Source organism: Bufo gargarizans, chromosome 3 (genome assembly GCF_014858855.1).
Source record: "Bufo gargarizans isolate SCDJY-AF-19 chromosome 3, ASM1485885v1, whole genome shotgun sequence".
NCBI classification, from domain to species: Eukaryota; Metazoa; Chordata; class Amphibia; order Anura; family Bufonidae; genus Bufo; species Bufo gargarizans.
The window spans coordinates 475,372,844-475,395,260 of record NC_058082.1 but is presented as its reverse complement, the minus strand read 5'-3'; the positions used below and the strand labels follow the sequence as shown (position 1 = coordinate 475,395,260).

The following is a 22,417-nucleotide window of genomic DNA, read 5'->3' as shown; positions in this document are numbered from 1 at the left end:
AGCTGTTATAATGCACTAGGAAACCGGTAACCTGATCTTTGGAGCACCACTAGGTGGCAGCAGAACACCATTTCTTTTCATTAGAACATGTAGTGAAGGCATTGTGCCAGTGACAATATTTCTTCTACTGGATGGTGGTGGCTGAGGTATTTTGTATATCAAACTGAATGAAACATTGGGTTCCAGTTAGACAACTGCTTCTGTGTCCTTTTGCCTGATGCTAGAAAGCCCACAGCTTTTCTCATACAATATGATGTTCATACCCAGGGGTGGATTATCATAGGGCAATATGGGCTACAGCCTGGGGCCCATGGCCACCTCTCTGGTGGCCGGAACCATGGGAGTGTGCATAAGCCGGGTCTTTTTCTTATAATGTGCAAGCCCGATGGATTGTATGGTGGTCGTAACCATGGAAACGAGCAGTGTATAACAGGATGGAAAAATGAATCCAGCCAGCAAAGGAAGCGATATGGATAATAAGAATACATTAGTAAGTGCCTTGTATTAACTTCCTCTACATAATAAATGCTATTTGCTGAAGTGAGACAACCCCTTTAACCACCTCCGGACCGCCTAACGCACATGTGCGTTCCGGAGGTGGCAGGGCTGCGCACAGTCACGCATATACGCGTCATCTCGCGATACGCGAGATTTCCTGTGAACGCGCGCACACAGGCGCGCGCGCTCACAGGCGCGCGCGCTCACAGGAACTGAAGGTAAGCGAGTGGATCTCCAGCCTGCCAGCGGCGATCGCTCGCTGGCAGGCTGGAGATCCGAATTTTTTAACCCCTAACAGGTATATTAGACGCTGTTTTCATAACAGCGTCTAATATACCTCCTACCTGGTCCTCTGGTGGTCCCCTTTGTTAGGATCGACCACCAGAGGACTCAGGTAGGTCAGTACAGTCGCACCAAACACCACACTACACTACACACCCCCCCCCCCCGTCACTTATTAACCCCTTATAAACCCCTGATCACCCATGATCACCCCATATAAACTCCCTGATCACCCCCCTGTCATTGATCACCGCCCTGTCAGTTATCAGCCCCCTGTCAGCCCCCGTTCAGACGTCCGCATGATTTTTACGGATCCGATCCATGTATCCATGGATCCGTAAAAATCATGCGGAAGTCTGAATGGAGCCTTACAGGGGGGTGATCAATGACAGGCGGGTGATCACCCATATACACTCCCTGATCACCCCCTGTCATTGATCACCCCCCTGTCACTGATCACCCCCCCTGTAAGGCTCCATTCAGACGTCCGCATGATTTTTACGGATCCATGGATACATGGATCGGATCCGCAAAACACATGCGGACGTCTGAATGGAGCCTTACAGGGGGTGATCAATGACGGGCGGGTGATCACCCATATACACTCCCTGATCACCCCCTGTCATTGATCACCCCCCTGTCAGGCTCCATTCAGACGTCCGCATGATTTTTACGGATCCGATCCATGTATCCATGGATCCGTAAAAATCATGCGGACGTCTGAATGGAGCCTTACAGGGGGGGTGATCAGTGACAGGGGGGTGATCACCCTGATTACCCTGATCACCCCCTGTCATTGATAACCCCCCTGTAAGGCTCCATTCAGACGTCCGCATGCGTTCTGTGGATCCGATCCATGTATCCATGGATCCGTAAAAAATCATGCGGATGTCTGAATGGAGCCTTACAGGGGGGGGTGATCAGTGACAGGGGGGTGATCACCCTGATTACCCTGATCACCCCCTGTCATTGATAACCCCCCTGTAAGGCTCCATTCAGACGTCCGCATGCGTTCTGTGGATCCGATCCATGTATCCATGGATCCGTAAAAAATCATGCGGATGTCTGAATGGAGCCTTACAGGGGGGGTGATCAGTGACAGGGGGGTGATCACCCTGATTACCCTGATCACCCCCTGTCATTGATAACCCCCCTGTAAGGCTCCATTCAGATGTCCGCATGCGTTCTGTGGATCCGATACATGTATCCATGGATCCGTAAAAAATCATGCGGATGTCTGAATGGAGCCTTACAGGGGGGGTGATCAGTGACAGGGGGGTGATCAGGGAGTCTATATGGGTGATCACCCCCCTGTCATTGATCACCCCCCTGTCATTGATCACTCCCCCCTGGTAAGGCTCCATTCAGCCATTTTTTTTGGCACAGGTTAGTGGAAATTTTTTGTCTGTTTTTGTTTTCGTTTTTTCTTACTAAGTCTCATATTCCACTAACTTGTGTCAAAAAATAAAATCTCACATGGACGCACCATACCCCTCACGGAATCCAAATGCGTAAACATTTTTAGACATTTATATTCCAGACTTCTTCTCACGCTTTAGGGCCCCTAAAAAGCCAGGGCAGTATAAATACCCCACATGTGACCCCATTTCGGAAAGAAGACACCCCAAGGTATTCCGTGAGGGGCATATTGAGTCCATGAAAGATTGAAATTTTTGTCCTAAGTTAGCGGAAAGTGAGACTTTGTGAGAAAAAAAACAAAAAAAATCAATATCCGCTAACTTATGCAAAAAAATAAAAAATTCTAGGAACTCGCCATGCCCCTCATTGAATACCTCGGGGTGTCTTCTTTCCAAAGTGGGGTCACATGTGGGGTATTTATACTGCCCTGGCTTTTTAGGGGCCCTAAAGCATGAGAAGAAGTCTGGGATCCAAATGTCTAAAAATGCCCTCCTAGAAGGAATTTGGGCCCCTTTGCGCATCTAGGCTGCAAAAAAGTGTCACACATGTGGTATCGCCGTACTCAGGAGAAGTTGGGGAATGTGTTTTGGGGTGTCATTTTACATATACCCATGCTGGGTGAGAAAAATATCTTGGTCAAATGCCAACTTTGTATAAAAAAAATGGGAAAAGTTGTCTTTTGCCAAGATATTTCTCTCACCCAGCATGGTTATATGTAAAATGACCCCCCAAAACACATTCCCCAACTTCTCCTGAGTACGGCGATACCAGATGTGTGACACTTTTTTGCAGCCAAGGTGGGCAAAGGGGCACCTTTCAGATTTCGCAGGCCATTTTTTACACATTTTGATTTCAAGGTACTTCTTACACATTTGGGCCCCTAAATTGCCAGGGCAGTATAACTATGCCACAAGTGACCCCATTTTGGAAAGAAGACACCCCAAGGTATTCCGTGGGGGGCACGGCGAGTTCCTAGAATTTTTTATTTTTTGTCACAATTTAGCGGAAAATGCTGATTTTTCTTTTTTTTTCTTTTTTCCTTACAAAGTCTCATATTCCACTAACTTGCGACAAAAAATAAAAAATTCTAGGAACTCGCCATGCCCCTCACGGAATACCTTGGGGTGTCTTCTTTCCAAAATGGGGTCACTTGTGGGGTAGTTATACTGCCCTGGCAATTTAGGGGCCCAAATGTGTGAGAAGAACTTTGCAATCAAAATGTGTAAAAAATGCCCTGCAAAATCCGAAAGGTGCACTTTGGAATATGTGCCCCTTTGCCCACCTTGGCAGCAAAAAAGTGTGACACATCTGGTATCGCCGTACTCAGGAGAAGTTGGGCAATGTGTTTTGGGGTGTCATTTTACATATACCCATGCTGGGTGAGAAAAATATCTTGGTCAAATGCCAACTTTGTATAAAAAAATTGGAAAAGTTGTCTTTTGCCAAGATATTTCTCTCACCCAGCATGGGTATATGTAAAATGACAGCCCAAAACACATTCCCCAACTTCTCCTGAGTACGGCGATACCAGATGTGTGACACTTTTTGATGCCAAGGTGGGCAAAGGGGCACATATTCCAAAGTGCACCTTTCGGATTTCACCGGTCATTTTTTACACATTTTGATTGCAAGGTTCTTCTCACACATTTGGGCCCCTAAATTGCCAGGGCAGTATAACTACCCCACAAGTGACCCCATTTTGGAAAGAAGACACCCCAAGGTATTCCGTGAGGGGCATGGCGAGTTCCTAGAATTTTTTATTTTTTGTCGCAAGTTAGTGGAATATGAGACTTTGTAAGGAAAAAAGAGAAAAAAAAAAAATCATAATTTTCCGCTAACTTGTGACAAAAAATAAAAAATTCTAGGAACTCGCAGTGCCCCTCACGGAATACCTTAGGGTGTCTTCTTTCCAAAATGGGGTCACTTGTGGCGTAGTTATACTGCCCTGGCAATTTAGGGGCCCAAATGTGTGAGAAGAACTTTGCAATCAAAATGTGTAAAAAATGCCCTGCAAAATCCGAAAGGTGCACTTTGGAATATGTGCCCCTTTGCCCACCTTGGCAGAAAAAAAGTGTGACACATCTGGTATCGCCGTACTCAGGAGAAGTTGGGCAATGTGTTTTGGGGTGTCATTTTACATATACCCATGCTGGGTGAGAAAAATATCTTGTCAAATGCCAACTTTGTATAAAAAAATGGGAAAAGTTGTCTTTTGCCAAGATATTTCTCTCACCCAGCATGGGTATATGTAAAATGACACCCCAAAACACATTCCCCAACTTCTCCTGAGTACGGCGATACCACATGTGTGACACTTTTTTGCTGCCAAGGTGGGCAAAGGGGCGCATATTCCAAAGTGCACCTTTCGGATTTCACCGGTCATTTCTTACACATTTTGATTGCAAAGTTCTTCTCACACATTTGGGCCCCTAAATTGCCAGGGCAGTATAACTACCCCACAAGTGACCCCATTTTGGAAAGAAGACACCCCAAGGTATTCTGTGAGGGGCATGGTGAGTTCCTAGAATTTTTTATTTTTTGTCGCAAGTTAGTGGAATATGAGACTTTGTAAGAAAAAAATAAAAAATAAAAATCATCATCATTTTCCGCTAACTTGTGACAAAAAATAAAAAGTTCTATGAACTCACTATGCCCATCAGCGAATACCTTAGGGTGTCTACTTTCCGAAATGGGGTCATTTGTGGGGTTTTTCTACTGTTTGGGCATTGTAGAACCTCAGGAAACATGACAGGTGCTCAGAAAATCAGAGCCGTTTCAAAAAGCGGAAATTCACATTTTTGTACCATAGTTTGTAAATGCTATAACTTTTACCCAAACCATTTTTTTTTTGCCCAAACATTTTTTTTTTATCAAAGACATGTAGAACTATAAATTTAGCGAAAAATTTATATATGGATGTCGTTTTTTTTGCAAAATTTCACAGCTGAAAGTGAAAAATGTCATTTTTTTGCAAAAAAATCGTTACATTTTGATTAATAACAAAAAAAGTAAAAATGTCAGCAGCAATAAAATACCACCAAATGAAAGCTCCATTAGTGAGAAGAAAAGGAGGTAAAATTCATTTGGGTGGTAAGTTGCATGACCGAGCGATAAACGGTGAAAGTAGTGTAGTGCCGAAGTGTAAAAAGTGGCCTGGTCATGAAGGGGGTTTCACCTAGCGGGGCTGAAGTGGTTAAACCTAACACTTTTATCTAGGAAAGCTGCTCCAGTTTTCCTTCTCCACCCTCCTACTGGAGTGTGACTGCGACTTTCTTTGCAACTTTGGAAAAAAAAATCTCAATGATAAATCTGGAGTAAAACTCATTAACATGACTGCTTTCCAACCTATACTTCAAAACTGGAGTGAATGGTGTAAAACTGCAAAAAGTCACATGTTTGGGCAAGTGAGTGAAAAGTCGCAAAAGCCCGACTTTGCGACTTTTTGAAGCCATAATTCTGGAGTGAAAGCATAAAAAATTAGGGCCATAGTATGTATAGTGGGGCCCAGACTTATAATACAGCCCTTGGCACATGAAATCTGCCCCTGCTCATACCTCCTGGATCCAGTGGGACAGTCCCAGATTTCAGCGGGTCTGGCAGTCCTGGGATGGCTGTGGTATGTGTCGCCTTCTCCTGTCTTTGAGTCCTGAGGTCGCAGAGTTGAATGGTATGGTAAAGCAGGCAGCTGTCCGCTCTCTGCTATACCATTCGCCCATCTGGTGCCCTCCCCAGCAGCAGGCACGATGCAGAGACAAGGCTACATTCACACTAGTGTTTACATATTCCGGTATTAAGATACGTCATAGATCTCAATACCGGATAAAAACGCTTCCATTTTGTCCTCATTCATTGTCAATGGGGACAAAAATGAACTAAACAGAACGAAATGCTTCAAAATGCATTCCGTTCCGTTTGGTTACGTTTCCAGACCGGAGAGCAAACCGCAGCATGCTGTGGTTTTATTTCCGTCATGGGATGCGGAGCAAGACGGATCCGTTATGACCCCCAATGCAAGTCGATGGGGACGGATCTGTTTTCTCAGACACGATAGAACTTCAATGGAGTTCATGACGGATCCGTCTTGGCCATGTTAAAGATAAATACAACCGGATCCGTTCATAACGGATGCAGATAGTTGTATTATAAGTAATGGAAGCGTTTTTGCTAAACCCTGCCGGATCCAGCAAAAACGCAAGAGTGAAAGTAGCCGAAGAGAGCGCACGGGCCGGGGAATGATAATCATCCTCAGGCCTGTGCTCAATTCACTGAAGTGATGTCATCACGCCTGCTGCTGGGGCAAGTAGGGTGTGTTCCATTCACTGGGGGAATGGGGCTAAGTACAGACTTTTCTGTTGTAAGGGAGCACTGAATAAAGGGGCTTCGCTAATGTAAGGTGGGCACTAAAGCCTCATTCACACGTCCATGTCTGTGCTCAAATCCGTTAGAAGGTGGTCCATGATGTATCCATGAAGCTGTCCATGATGGATTCGTGTTGGCATCTGTGGCTTTCACGAACCCATAGACTATAATGGGCGTGATGCATCCGTGAACACAGACAAAGTAGAGCATGCATCCGTGGTAAAAACACTGACCCACGGACCGTGCTAAAACACTGATGTGTGAATAGACCCATTAAAATGAATGGGGACGTGTGCTGTCCGTGGAGAACATGTACAGCACACGTCCGTGGAGAACATGTACAGCACACGTCCGTGGAGAACATGTACAGCACACGTCCGTGGAACACTCATGTATGAATGAGACTTAAGTCAGGAGGCAAAACTACCTTCTGAGAGCACAAAGTGGGCAATACTACTGTGTGAAGGCACTAAGGAGGCATAACTACTGTGTGGGGGCTGTAAGGGGGCATAACTACTGTATGGGGGCCGTAAGGGGGCATAACTACTGTGTGGGGGCTGTTTTTTTCAGGTATTTTTAAAGTATGACCCTGAAATAGATTTTTATTTGTGGTCATTATTGTCTACTGTAATCCTATTACATTTCCACTTTCGGGTAGTCGGGTAATATATTTACAGACAAGCCGATCTTATGATAAAGAAAGTCAGTAAAGGGATCACTAGTAACTTCTACCTACAGTGTCTGTCATGTGAGCACTAGAAGACATCTGCCTGGGCTTGTCTAGCCATACTGGCGTTTCTTTGCGCATGATAAGTGTATTATAAAGTGTTCATAACTGTTGCACCATATCATCTACACGTATCAATCTCTATTGTCCTCTGGCTGCCTAGACACATCCGCATACCTCTATCCACATCTTTGCTAGTAATTGTTTCATTGACCAGATTACTTCTGCATGCCAGGTGTGACGGACTGAACTGTCGTCACTGGGGCTGCTGGAGAGGCCTGAGGGCTAGCCTCCTTCCTACAGACTATGGACCCAGAACTATGGAACCCTCCTCAGTCTCTTGGGGTTACAAGGAACTATTAACCCTGATTTATGTGTGGAGTATTATAGGCCATGTTATGTTTTATTAGTTCGGTAGAGGAATCTACCGACCACCTCCTCCCCCGACCCCCCAGGTCATTATTCTACAAAGTGAAAAGTGTGTAGATTCTGCCTGACTACGTCATCCCATTGTGTTGGTTAATTGTATCAATTCGACTGTGACAGTCGAGTTGCACTGTAGTTTTAGTATGTACAGCAAGCCCCAGAGGAGCCGGTGCAGAGGATGGGAGTGCTAGTGGTCCTGATGAAGTGTTGTGTCACAGTGTACTCCCTTAGGCCGTTGCTCCCTGAGGATCAGTGCAGTGGAAATGTAGTAATGAACAGGAAGGCCAGAATTAAACATATAAAAATATCTTCTATTAAGTGCAACATAGAACTTCAAATACATTCAATAGCAGTTGATCTCAAGTGCAATTTTCCCTGGCTCTGGTAAGGAATATGAAGGCAGGTTGGACAGTTGCAGTTTAGCACTAGTATAGTACTGGCCTGATAATATCCTGGATGAAGGGTGTCTTAACCATAGTCCCTTACCTCACAGCAGTGTCCTTTATTAGTGATCGGCGAACATCAGCCGGGACGATTCGCAAACGCGCGTTCGCAATCAAATGTTCGCGAACCGCGCGTTCGCATTGCTCCCTTTGACTTTACTAGCAGGCGAACCTGAAAAACCTTCAGGTCATATTTGCAGCCACCAAATACAAACTATGAGTGCACAAATAGTCCCACAACATGGACAGTGATATACCAGCGGGGGATCATTGTCAAACATTCCCACAAAAAATATGTATTTTAATCAAGGGCCATTTTAAATGCGTCTTAAAGAGAAACTCTCAATGTGCCCTGCTGGAGCCTAGAAATTTTTTATTTCCTATCGGTTTGATGTATACACAGATTGTGGCGCAAAGGTCCTTAGCACCGCAATCTGCATATTTTTCCCACTCATGCCAGGTCTAAAAAAGGATGGCGTGGGCAGGGAAAGGGATACAGTTATGACCATCCAGTTATTGGATACTAACGCCATATATTGACTGGATAACACCTCTGTACAGTGACCGGATAAAAGGGTATAAGAGGGCACAGTACAGGGAATGACTAAGAGGGCACAATGTAGGGTATAATGGGGCACAGTACGAGTGGGGGGGGGGACATTACATGACCCTGTGACATTAGAAAGTCCTTATGGTGAATGCGGTTCATACGCCACCATAATGAGAGGCAGAGGAGTGAGACAGGGGTGTGATTATGTGGCTAGAGATAAAAAATGTAACTGTCGGCCAGTACAGGCCCCAAACATTTGGCAATAGGCATTCACCTGACAGCAAAGAACTTTGGATTCTGTGGCTGGAGGTACATTAGGCGGTCACAGGATAAATATGTAACTGTAGGCCAGTACAGGCCCCAAAAATTAGGCATTCACCTGACAATAAAAGCCTTTTATGCCGCTGTATATACATAAGGCAAGGACCATTCTTTGTTCTGAGTGGTGGCGGATATGTGTGGGCTGGCATGAGGAAATTCAATTATACGTAGTCATCACAGGTGTTGAATTCCTCTGAGATCCATGCTTCATTCATTTTTATAAATGTGAGGTAGTCCACACTGTCGTGAGCTAGGCGAGTGCGCTTATCGATCACGATCCCCCCTGCTGCGCTGAATGTTCTTTCGGACAGGACACTTGACGAGGGGCAAGCCAAAAGTTGCATCGCAAATTGTGCCAGCTCTGGCCACAGGTCAAGCCTGCACACCCAGTAGTCAAGGCGTTCCTCGCTTCTCAGAGCATCCACATCAGCCGTTATCCCGATGTAGTAGGACACCTGTCGGTCTAGGCGTTTCCCGAGGCTGGATTGGAGGGCGGCTGTCGATGGGTTGGGTGCAAGAATGATCTCATATCCGAAGTGACCAACACATCTTCAAACCGCCTTCTTTTTTCAGGCGTGGTAGGATAGGTACCTGACCTGTTTCGCTGTGGGTGGAAATTCCTCTGCCAGTGCCCGCAACAGCAGAATGCAGCATCTCTCACAGCAAGGCCTGGAAATGCTGCATTCTGCCAGCCCTCTGTGATTCTGGTAACATGTCCGCCATTTTGTGTTTGTACTTGGGGTCTAAGTACGTTGCCACCCAGTATAGGTCCTTGACCTTTATGCTTTTTATACGGGGGTCCCTCTTGAAACACTGGAGCATGAAGGCGACTTATGCATTGACAGCGCAAGCTGCAAATGGCAACACTATTATCAGCAGCTGACACGTTAAAAAAAGCCCACACTGCGGAGCCATGTGCCGGTGTACGGGGAGCACAAGATGTGACCGTGCATGGTGGATGGCTCGCTCCAGATACATTTGCAGTCTGCTTTTTGCCTCCTGTGCACTGTGAGTTCTGCATGCTTCTCCTCCCTATCTGCTGCCCGTCTCTCCCTCTGAGAGAACTCCCCTCCTCTTCCTCTCTTGTGGGCACCCACGTGACGTCCATCGACACGTTATCATCGTCACCTTCACCACCACTGACATTAGAGATCTCGGAGTAGGCAGCAACAGCAGGGACCACCCACCTTGAGCTGATCTGGGTACTGTCGTCAGAGCGCTGGATGGAAGCCGTTGCTACCTCCTCTTCCTCATCCGATGCCAAGAATGGCTGCACATCGGTAAGGTCTGGAATGGATGGGAAAATAATTCCTCTGACTCGAGTAGAGAGGCTATGGTGGTGGTGTCTTTGGGGGTGCACACAGCACAGAGTGAGGAGGGTGCAGATAAAGAGGATGAGGAGGGTGCAGAAGTGGAAGGCTGAGTGAGCCACTCAACCAACTCTGGTGTGCCCTTTGAAGTTATCGCACACGCCTTCTCCAACTTCCCACTTAGGCTCCGGCCTGGTGCACTTGTCCAACCCCTACCATTCCTGCGAACGGTCTGCCTCTTCCTCTGCCTGTCATTTTCTAATTGACCCTCTGCCTAAGTCCATAGAGAAGAGCAGTATTTGTGGAAGAAGGTATATCACAGCCCTCAATCTGTATTTGGTGGAAAAAGGTATATAGCAATAGCACCCCTTAATCAGTATTTTGTGGAAGAAGGTATATGGCACACCTCAATCAGTATTTTGTGGAAGCAGGTGTATCGCAGCCCTTAATCAGTATTTGGTGGAAGAAGGTATATAACAATAGTACCCCTTAATCAGTATTTGGCGGAAACAGGTATATAGCACCCCTTAATCAGTATTTGACGGAAACAGGTATATAGCACCCCTCAATCAGTATTAGGCGGAAACAGGTATATGGCACCCCTCAATCAGTATTTTGTGGAAGCAGGTGTATCGCAGCCCTCAATCAGTATTTGGAGGAAGAAGGTATATAGCAATAGCACCCCTCAATCAGTATTTAGTGGAAGAAGGTATATGGCACCCCTCAATCAGTATTTTGTGGAAGCAGTTGTATCGCAGCCCTCAATCAGTATTTGGAGGAAGAAGGTATATAGCAATAGCACCCCCCAATCAGAATTTTGTGGAAGAAGGTATATAGCACCCCTCAATCAGTATTTGGCAGAAACAGGTATATGGCACCCCTCAATCAGGATTTTGTGGAAGCAGGTGTATTGCAGCCTTCAATCAGTATTTGGTGGAAGAAGGTATATAGCAATAGCACCCTCAATCAGTATTTAGTGGAAGAAGGTATATGGCACCCCTCAATCAGTATTTGGCGGAAACAGTTACATAGCACCCCTCAATCAGTATTTGGCTTAAATAGGTATATAGCACTCCTCAATCAGTTTTTGGCAGAAACTGGTATATAGCACCCCTCAATCAGGATTTTGTGGAAGAAGGTATACAGCACCCCTCAATCAGTATTTGGCGTAAACAGGTATATAGCACCCCTCAATCAGTATTTGGCGGAAACTGGTATATAGCACCCCTCAATTGGTATTTGGCGGAAACTGGTATATAGGACCCCTCAATCAGTATTTGGCGGAAACTGGTATATAGCACCCCCTCAATCAGGATTTTGTGGAGGAAAGTATATCGCAGCCCTCAAGCAGTTTTTTTGGGGTCAACAGGTATAACACACCAGTTGCAATTAGTTACTCCAATAGCGTTTGTCCCTCTATCTAGCTGCGGTATTGCAGCAGACCCGCACACAACCGCTGCACAATACAAATACACTATAATATAATTTATATGCTAGAAAGTATATTTTAAGTCTATCACACCTCTCATTATATCCCACCTATAGATAGCACACCTATACCAGTCCTTAAAAGGACTTTTGTGGCCCTATTAGCTAGCTTTTGGTGTCCCTAACTGTCCCTGCTCCAAAATGCAACCTCTCCCTACACTGGCAAAACACAGAATGTAAAATGGCTGCCAGATCGGGTTCTGTTATAGGATTAGGGGTGTGTCCACGTGCTGAAACGTCTCAATTGGCTGTCCTGTCCCACCTGATGGATGTGTCATGGCCAAAGTTTGTCACTATGCAAAAAAATATGGCGCGTGCGAATATAGCCATATGTTTGCATGTTCTGCGAATCACGAATAAGCAAAGTTTGCCACGAAACGACCGCCGGGCGAACCGCAAGGCCATCTCTATCCTTTATACTGGTTGTAACTGTTTTCTCTTTTGTCTTCTTAGGGATTTACTTGAGGGTGTATATCTTTAGCTGTTATTCTCTTGGGAGAATCTTTTGTAGGAGCAGGAGCTCAGCAGTGCGCTTCCTCTCCACAATGTGGTCATTCTGGAACTCGCCTTCCTGGCAGGAAGCAGGACCAGCCCATTCCTACCAAGAGGGGAGTAACAGGGTGGTTAGTCCTGTTCCTTGCCAAGCATTCCTTACTGTACCATACAGCCAGATAAACAATACACAACAATATAAAACAACTATTTACAATTGTAGCCCCCCCCCCCCCCCCAGGTCTGAGGTACTACATATGGAGTAATCCGCATTTCTCCCTTTGTTATTACCCACTTCAGCTGATCACCAGTTTTTAGTAAATTAAATGTGTTAAGCTCTATTATTACACGTAGGGACTTCTCTCCTACAAGAGATGGGAAGGTAGAATTATCTTTCTACATGTGGAAGCCTTGCAATGATTTTACCATCTTTTCTTTCATGTTTTTTTAGATATGTGAGAACATTATTTCTTATACAGCATTATAAAGTATTGCGGTGGAAACAGCTGATGCATGCATCATCATACAGTATCCTCTGAGCTGTCCAGAAACAATCAGAAGACAGATAGAAAGATATATTCTTATATTTCAGGGTGTGCCGGTAAACACAACCACATTAGCCACATAACAGGTTAGGTGGGTCTGAGGGTGATCCATCCCCCGGATTATTCACTCCTCCTGTGTGTGCTTTTAACCAGTTTTATCACATGCAATCTAGAGAGCTCATCCGATGAACAGGGCTGGCTATGGATTCCTCATTACAATAAGTCGGGTGATTCTGGACTAGTGTATTTAGGGCCATCTCTACAAGCTGACAAAATGTCTTCTTCTGATGGCTCCTCCACGCAGGACGATGTGGACGGTGCAGCCTCCCCTATTGCCAAATTTTCCCTTCATCTTTCCAAACCGATGGATTCCAACATTACAGTATGGTATGTATCCTTATTCATCTTCTAAGAACCTCTGGGTCATGGTCAAAACTCTGTTGTGAAACCTGGGTCTATAATAGTTATGTAGCACTCAAGTGAATGGACCGAGAGGCACCACTATGGGCAAGTAGGTGTCAATGAAGGGGACACATATCTACCAGATATGCTGATTAGCAACGGGTTCTGAAAGTGGCATCTCAACTGTACAAACATCAGAGGATATACTGTATATATATATATATCATATATGTATATAGTTACATAGGCAAATGGCAAGCTTGAAAAAAGGCATATGTCCATCACCTTCAACCAAGGGATTGGAGGAGATGTGGATGGAAGGAAGGGGTGGTGACCAGTCCGAATCAACATTCAGAAGAAATATTCTAACCATTTACATAAGCATTAACGTTATTTATTGCTAAGAATTCATCTAAGGCTCCTTTCACGCTAGCGTTTTTAACGGATCCGGCAGGGTTCAGCAAAAACGCTTCCGTTACTGATAATACAACCGTCTGCATCCGTTATGAACGGATCCGGTTGTATTATCTTTAACAAAGACAAATCCGTAATGAACTCCATTGAAAGTCAATGGGAGACGGATCCATTTTCTATTGTGTCAGATTGTGTCAAAGAAAACGGATCCGTCCCCATTGACTTGCATTGTTTGTAGGTCATGAAGGATCCGTCTTGCTCTGCATCCCAGGACGGAAAGCAAACCACAGCATGCTGCGGTTTGCCCTCCGGTATGAGAACATTTTGGAGCATTCCGGTCTATTTAGTTACGTTTTGTCCCCATTGATAATGAATGGGGAAAAAACTGAAGCGTTTTTTTTCTGGTATTGAGACCCTATGACGGATCTATATAACGGAAAATATTAACGATAGTGTGAAAGTAGCCTAAGCCTTTTTTGAAGTCATCAAGGGCTTTTGCTGTGACCACGTCCTGAGGTAGACTATTCCACAGATTCAAGGTTCTAGAAGAAGAAGCCTTATCTCCTCTGGAGACTGTACTTTTTCTCGTGACGGAAGCAGTGCCACATTGTCTTTTCACGGGATTTTATATGGAACAGCTTTTTACCATATATTTTGTATTGGCCATTTATATATTTACATAGGTTAATCACGTACCCCTCTGGACTCCTCATCTCAAGACTAAATAAGTGTAATAATTTCAATCTCTCCTCAGAACTAATGGTGGATATAGATTAATGAATAATCATTTAGGCGAATAACGACATCATTGCTTTTAGCGATTTAAAGCTGACAATAGACAAGCACTTTCAGGCAAAGATTATATTGTGTACCTATTTAGTTGCATGCAAATATTTACTCACTTAAAAGAAATTTATCACCAAATATTTTATCTGCCAGTTAAAACCAGATAGCGACATATCTTCTTTTTTTTCTAATCTGTTTTAATTTTCTGATCACTGATTTTTTTTACCTAATTCCTGAGCATTATTATGGGGGCCATCTTGTCTGAGCTGTTTTTAACAGCATCTAGAAAGCATTAAGAAAATTGCTTTACTGCAGCCCCATGGGACATAGACACAAACGTCAGGAGGGGACCTCATTGACTTCTATGGCAGGGTTTTCTAGGCACGCTCTGTGACCTGTGCAGAGGTCATTGTACAAGAGAAGAATAGATAAGATTTGACAGTCACCTATTGTGAATGGAGGATCCTGTCTTACCTATACACAGAGGTGATATCATTACAGGCAGGATTAGAATAACAGATAAGCCGATAACTGCAGTAAAGTGATCTGTACAGACGAAGAAGTGGTGCCTATTATTCGGTTTAGTGGCCAGTGTGAAAACTGCAGGATTTTGTTTAATTAGAGATATTGACAAGGCAAATTAAAAAATAACTCCGGAAAAATTATTTAAAAATAAGTAAAACATGAAAATGTGATTATTCAAGCCATTCTGAGATTGTTTTCTCGTCACATATTGTACTTCATGACAGTGGTAAATTTTGATTAAAATATTTCATTTTTATATATAAAAAAATCCAAATTTTCAATTTTCTAATTCCCATTTCTCTGCTATTAAAACAGATAGTGATAACTCCTAAAATATTTATTACTTTACATTTCCTATATGTCTACTTCATGTTTGGATCATTTTGTAAATTACATTTTCTTTTTTGGGGGATGTTAGAAGGCTTAGGCCTCTTTCACACGAGCGTGTCCGGATTAGGTCCGGATGCGCCTTGGTGCATTGCGGCAAACTCGCGCGAGTAGGTACGCAATTTCAGTCAGTTTTGACTGCGATTGCGTTCCGATGTTCAGTTTTTATCGCACGGGTGCAATGTGTTTTGCATGCGCGTGATAAAAATAGAATGTGGTACCCAAACCCAAACTTCTTCACAGAAGATTTGTAGTGTAGATTGTATTATTTCCCCTTATAACATGGTTGTGGATCATGTGATGGACCATGTGATGAACGCAGTGACAACATCAAAGGTCCTATTCCTCACAGATGAAGACAGAAGAGATGCCGGCTGCGCGAACAAGTGGATTAGGTGAGTTAAATTATTATTTTTAATTTTTTTTACCCCTCCAGCCCTATTTTACTATGCATTCTGTATTCAGAATGCTATTATTTTCCCTTATAACCAAGGGGAAATAATAACCAAGGGGAAATAATAATGATCGGGTCCCCATCCCAATCGTCACCTAGCAACCGTGCGTGAAAATCGCACCGCATCCACACTTGCTTGCGGATGCCTGCGATTTTCACGCAACCCCATTCATTTCTATGGGGCCTGCGTTACTTGAAAATCGCACAATATAGAGCATGCTGCGATTTTCACGCAACGCACAAGTGATGCGTGAAAATCACCGCTCATGTGCACAGCCCTATAGAAATGAATTGGTCCGGATTCAGTGCGGGTGCAATGCGTTCACCTCACGCATTGCACCCCCGCGGAAATCTCGCCCGTGTGAAAGGGGCCTTAGAAGTTTAGAAGCAAATCTTAAAATTTTTAAGAAAATTTCCAAAACCCAATTTTTAAGGAGTCACTTTGTTGGGCCTACATAATAGAAACCATCAATAAATGGCCCCATTTTAGAAACTACACCCCTCAAGGTATTCAAAACTGATTTTACAAATCTTGTTAGCCCTTTAGGTGTTCCACAAAAATTAAAGAAAAATGTAGATGAAATTTTAGAATTTCACCTTTTGGCAGAGTTTCCATTTTAATCCATTATTTTCTGCTAACAAAGCAAGGGTTAACAGCCAAACAAAACTCAATATTTATTACAATTTTCTGTAGTTTACAGAAAAACCCCATTTGTGATCATAAACTGCTGTACGGGCACACGGCAGGATGCAGAAGGAAAGGAGCGCCATGTGGGCAGATTTCACTAGGATAATTTTAAGTTGCCATGTCACATTTGAAGACCCCTTGATGCACCCCTAGAGTAGGAACCCTTGATGCACCCCATTTTGGAAACTACGGGATAAGATGGCAGTTTTGTTGATGCTGTTTTAGTGTACAGATGATTTTTGGTTGCTCTATATTGCACTTTTTGTGAGGCAAGGTAACAAAAAATAGCTGTTTTGGCACTGTTATTTTTTTGTGTTTTACAATGTTCATCTAACAGGTTAGATCACGTGCTATATAGAGCAGGTTGTTACGGACTCGACAATACCAAACATGGTTTGGTTATTTGTTTCAGTTTTACATAATAAAGCATTTTTGAAAAAAAAAATAAAACGATTTTTTAATGTCTCCATATTCTGAAATACATATTTTTTTAATTTTTGGGGCGACTATCTTATGTAGGGGCTCATTTTTTTCAGGATGAGATGACCATTTAATTTAGGGTGCATATGACTTTTTGATCGCTTGGTATTACACTTTTTTATGTAAGGTAACAGAAAATGGCATTTTTTTTTACACCGTTTTTTATATATATTTTTTACGGTATCCACCTGAGGGGTTAGATGATACTTTTATACAGCAGGTCATTATGGACGTGGCGATACGTAATATGTATATATTTTTTATTTTAGTTTTACACAATAAAAGCATTTTTGAAACAAAAAAAATCATGTTTTTTTATTTTTGGGACGAATGTCTTAGGAACGATCTAATTTTTTGCGGGATGAGATGACGGTTTAATGGGTACTATTTTAGGGTGCATATGACTTTTTGATCACTTGGTATTACACTTTTTGTAATGAAAGGTGACAAAAAAATTGTTTTTTTTACACCGTTTTTATTTAATTTTTTATGGTGTCCAGGTGAGGGGTTAGGTCATGTCATATTTTAATAGACCTGGTTGTTACGGGCACGGCTATACCTAATATGTCTACTTAAAAAAAAAAAAAAAAACACTTTTAACACGATAAAAGCATTTTTTAAGGCTGGGTTCAGACCTGAGCGTTTTACAGCGCGTTCCTACGCGCTGTAAAACGCTCAACAGGCAAGAGCCAATGATTCCCTATGGGAATGGTTCTCACCTGAGCGTTTTACAGCACGTACAATCGTACGCGCTGTAAAATGCCCGACGCCCCAAGAAGTACAGGAGCTTCTTTGGGGCGTCTTGTCACGCGTTCCCGTACATAGACTTCTGGGAACGCGCGACAATGGGCGTTCGCATACTACCGGAGCCGCGTATGTGAGACGCCGGAGAATCACGCATACACAGCGCTCAGGTCAGGACGCTCAGGTCTGAACCCAGCCTAAACAAAAAAAATCATGTTTTAGTGTCGCCATATTTTATTTATTTTTTTCCCAATTGTTTTATGTAGGAGCTCATTTTTTGTGGGATGAGGTGATGGTTTGATTGGTATTATTTTGGGGGGCATACACCTTTTTGATCGCTTGGTGTAAAAAAAATGGTTGTTTTAGCACAGTTTATATTTTATTTTTTCTACGGCATTCAGGTGAGGGGGTGGATCATGCGATATTTTTATAGAGCCGGTCGTTACAGACGCGGCAATACCCAATATGTCTGTTTAATTTTTTTTTCAATTTTATTTTTTTACTATTCTATGTGTTTTATTTTGGAAAAAGGGCTTTTTTTTTTTTTTTTTTTGTCCCACTCTGGGACTTCAACTCCTGGGGTCTGATCCCCTCTGCAATGCATTACAATACAACCTGTATTGTACTGCATTGGCTGTCAGCTTTTATGCTGACAGCCTGCCTGTGAGACCCAGCCTAAGGGCTTGATCTCATAGGTTTCCGTAGAAGAGGGGTTAAACAAAAGATCATTTTCTGATTCCACATTCCCTTTAGGGTCCATTCACACATCCGTCTGTGTTTTGCATTTCCAGGGATCCGCGGATCAGCAAAACACGTACAGCGGCAATGTGCGTTCCGCATTTTGCGGACCGCACATTGCCGGCACTAAGAGAATATGCCTATTCTTGTCCGCTATTGCGGACAAGAATAGGACATGTTCTATTTTTTTCAGGATCGGAATTGCGGACCCGGAAGCGCAATTCCGGATCGGGGCCGCACATCGTGCGGTCCCATAGAAATGGATGGGTCCAATTGTGGAATTGCGGATGTGTGAATGGAGCCTAAAATTAGTTTATAGGTGTTTTTCCTTGGCTTCTGTCTATAAGATATACAGCCCTTTGGGGCCTTATTTTACTGTTTACTCTATTGGCATTAATCATTGCATATTGTAAGATACATGGTATATATACCTGCATGCTGTCTACTTGTATATGGTGCTGTACATTTGCTCACCGGGTGTCTCTCCTACTTGCTTTGACTCCATTGTTGTGTGGGTTCTATTTGATGAATGATGTTTTTAATGGAGTTTTTCAATAAAGCGATTATAATATTTATTTAGTGGCGTATACTGTTTTGTTTTACCTCCTAAGGATTTGCATGTTGATTTTGTCAGTATTGTTATTTGGCATGTGACCTTATTTGTTAGGCCAAGTTTGTTGTTTGTAAAGTAAATTGAAAGCTCTCCCATTGATCCTCTGTATTATTATGTGACAAGAGCTGCTCCCAGTCTATGCCCTACAATGCAGCACTCAACCTGGGGAGATTTGGCAATATTAAAATGAAATGTTTTTCCTCTCCATAATCCAGGTTTTTCACAAAAAGTGGAAATGTCCAACAAACTCTTCATTGTTAAAAAATACCAGATCCAATGCAGCATTACCTATTGTAGGATCTTCCACAGGGGCGTTGCTAGGGTCTCAAAACATCTAGGGCCCAAGCCCCACTGAATATGTCCCGGTTCTCTAAATCGACCCTCCCCCCGCACTTTCCTGCACTTGCTATACTACAGCACATACCACTCACATCCAGGGCCTCCCAGGTGACGGCTCCTTTGATGTAGATCTTCTCTGTCATCATCTTCTCCATTCGGTCTGGACAACTTCTTTCAGCCGCGCCTTGTCTCTGCAGAGTGTGACACACAGACATGATAGCATCCTCACATTTCTATCATCATCCTGGAGTCCCCACAGTGTTATCGTGCTGCTCACTGTGCCCCCTAATACCCCCAAATACTATCCTGAAGAAAAATGAGTGCCCCCCATTGTAATAGTGCTCCTCATAGTCCCACCAATAGTAATTCCCTTCTAGAATGCCCTTATTAGTAATACTGCCCCCTACGGTGCCCCCAACCATGATAATGCTCCCCAAGAATGCCCCCATTATTAATACTGCCTCCAACAGAGATAATGCTCCCCAAGAGTGCCTCCATTAGTAGAGGAGCCTTCCATTATTAATAATGCCCTCACAGATCGCCCAGTAAAAAGAAGGCCCCCCTATTGTTCCACCAGTGGTAATAAAGCTCTCTACAGACCCCTCAGTAGTAATAAGGCCCCCATAGTGCTCTTAGTAGAAATAAGGTGGATCTATAAGTCCGTCCTGTAGAGGCCCCAATAGTAATAAGAACGCCTATAATGTTCCCCGGATTTATAATACCCCTACAGTGCCCCCAATATTTATACTCCCCCCTATTGTTATAATGCCTACCCTGAAGTGCCCCCAGTATTTTTAATGCACCCTGTAGTTATATTCCTCCCTCTACCATACAGTTCCATGTAAATAACATCACACCATCTCTCCTGCCCCCTCCAAAATACAGTCCCATGTAAATAACATCACTCCCCTCCCTTCAGCCCCTCCAATATACAGTCCCATGTAAATAACACTATTTCCCTCACTAAGCCATAGAGTCCCATGTAAATAACATCACACCATATCTCCAGCTCCCTCCAATATACATTCCCATGTAAATAACATCCTTCTCTATCTATAGCCCCCTCCAAAATAAAGTCCCATGTAAATAACATCACCTCCTCCCCAGCCGCCTTAAACCTACAGTCCCATGTAAATAATATCACCCCCTCCCCAGCCGCCTCGAACATGCAATCCCATGTAAACATCGCCCCCTCAACATTCAGTCTCAAGTAAATAACATCACTCCCTCCCCAGCTGCCTTCAACATACAGTCCCATGTAAGTAACACTATTTCCCTTCCTCAGCCATAGAGTCCCATGTAAATAACATCACACCATCTCACATCACCTCCTCCCCAGCCGCCTTAAACCTACAGTCCCATGTAAATAATATCACCCCCTCCCCAGCCGCCTCGAACATGCAATCCCATGTAAACATCGCCCCCTCCAATATACAGTCTCATGTAAATAACATCACCTCCTCCCCAGCCGCCTTAAACCTACAGTCCCGTGTAAATAATATCACCCCCTCCCCAGCTGCCTCCAACATGCAATCCAATGTAAACATCACCCCCTCAACATTCAGTCCCATGTAAATAACATCACTCCCTCCCCCAGCTGCCTTCAATATATAGTCTCATGTAAATAACATCACTGCTGCCCCAGCCTCTCCGACATACAGTACCATGTAAATAACATCACTCCCTCCTACAGCTGCCTCCAATATACAGTCCTATGTAAATAACATCATCCCCTCCCACAGCTGCCATCAACATACATTCCCATGTAAATAACATCACCCTGCCCCAGCCACTTCCAACACACAGTTCCATGTAAATAACATCCCTACCTTCAGCCCTAACATACAGTGCCAGTTAAATAACTCCCAGTATTGCTCTGCCTCTCCCTTCACTTACCTCTCCTAATGTACAGACCTCAACACAGCTTCTTCCCCCAGGACTTCTCCTCTTCATGCCATCCTCTCCTGCACTGGTCACATGATGGTGACATCATCGCAGGTCCTTCTCAACTACTGCCTGTTTTACTGGTCACATAACCTGTGATGTCATTAAAGGTCCTTCAGCTCTTCCAGTGCACTAGATTCAATTGTATTGCCCTCCTGAGGAGGGCAATACAGTTGTATCTAGCTGGCAGGCAGGACATTCGGGGCCTGGGACAAAACATCAGGGGCCCAGGCCCATGAATGTTTTAACCTAGCAATGCCCCCGATCTTCCACAAACTGACCTATTAACTGCAGCAAGTAAAATTTTCCCCCTTTTGCAGTTGAAGCAGAAACATGACCTCAGTGGTGACCTGTGCATTCTGCTGCCCCTGTCCCTTGGGTGGGTACAGGTGCCATGGGACTCTCCATTCTTCGCCCGCCAGTGGCAGGAACCCACTTTCCCTCTCTTCCTCCACCCCAGCAATGGGTCCAGCTTCTGGAGTCCCACATGCCTTATGCAGGCTGCAGTCTGAACTTCTCTGTGAAGGTCTCCCAGCTTGTCCCTAGGGCGCGTACGATCCCTGGCTCTTGAAGAGACAGCGCACACTCTGTCACTTCTGGTTCTTTGAAGGGACCCGTCACCGAATTTTTTATTTGACTTTATTTGAAAAAGATATGTTTTAATGAAATAATAAAATGTCCAAATGCAATTATAAAAAAAAAAAAGTTTCCCATACTAATTGAACTGTGTATGGCACCTGCTCTTCGTGTAAATTACCGACTCCTCTGGAAAAGTCTCCTCCATACAGCTTCACAGGAAGCTCCCGGCATGCAATGGCTGTGGCGTCATCCCCTCCCCACACTGAAGTTTAGAGCAGGATCGCTGGATGACTGAGATACAGAGCGGCTGTCAGACTAATTCATCCTCCCAGCGATCCTGCTCTGAGCTTCATTGTACAGTGCAGTGTGAAAGTAACAGCACCAGTTAGGCTACTTTCACACTAGAGTTTTGGGCGGATCCGTCGTGGTTCTGCAAAAACAGATCTGTTACAATAATGCAACCG

At 43.9% G+C, this 22,417-nt stretch overlaps 1 protein-coding gene across 2 annotated transcripts in view; it reads left to right on the top strand.

The window, feature by feature from the left end:
- The first annotated feature begins 12,981 nt into the window (after nucleotides 1-12,981).
- Nucleotides 12,982-22,417, top strand: part of LOC122932398 (transient receptor potential cation channel subfamily V member 3-like) — an 89,290-nt gene continuing 79,854 nt past the window's right edge. For both annotated transcript variants that reach the window (XR_006388302.1, XM_044286770.1), the window contains exon 1: nucleotides 12,982-13,247. Coding sequence is in view for 1 of the 2 variants with exons in the window: in XM_044286770.1 (XP_044142705.1) it covers nucleotides 13,135-13,247 (113 nt within the window). In the remaining variant the exon portion in view is untranslated. The remainder of the gene's footprint in view (nucleotides 13,248-22,417) is intronic.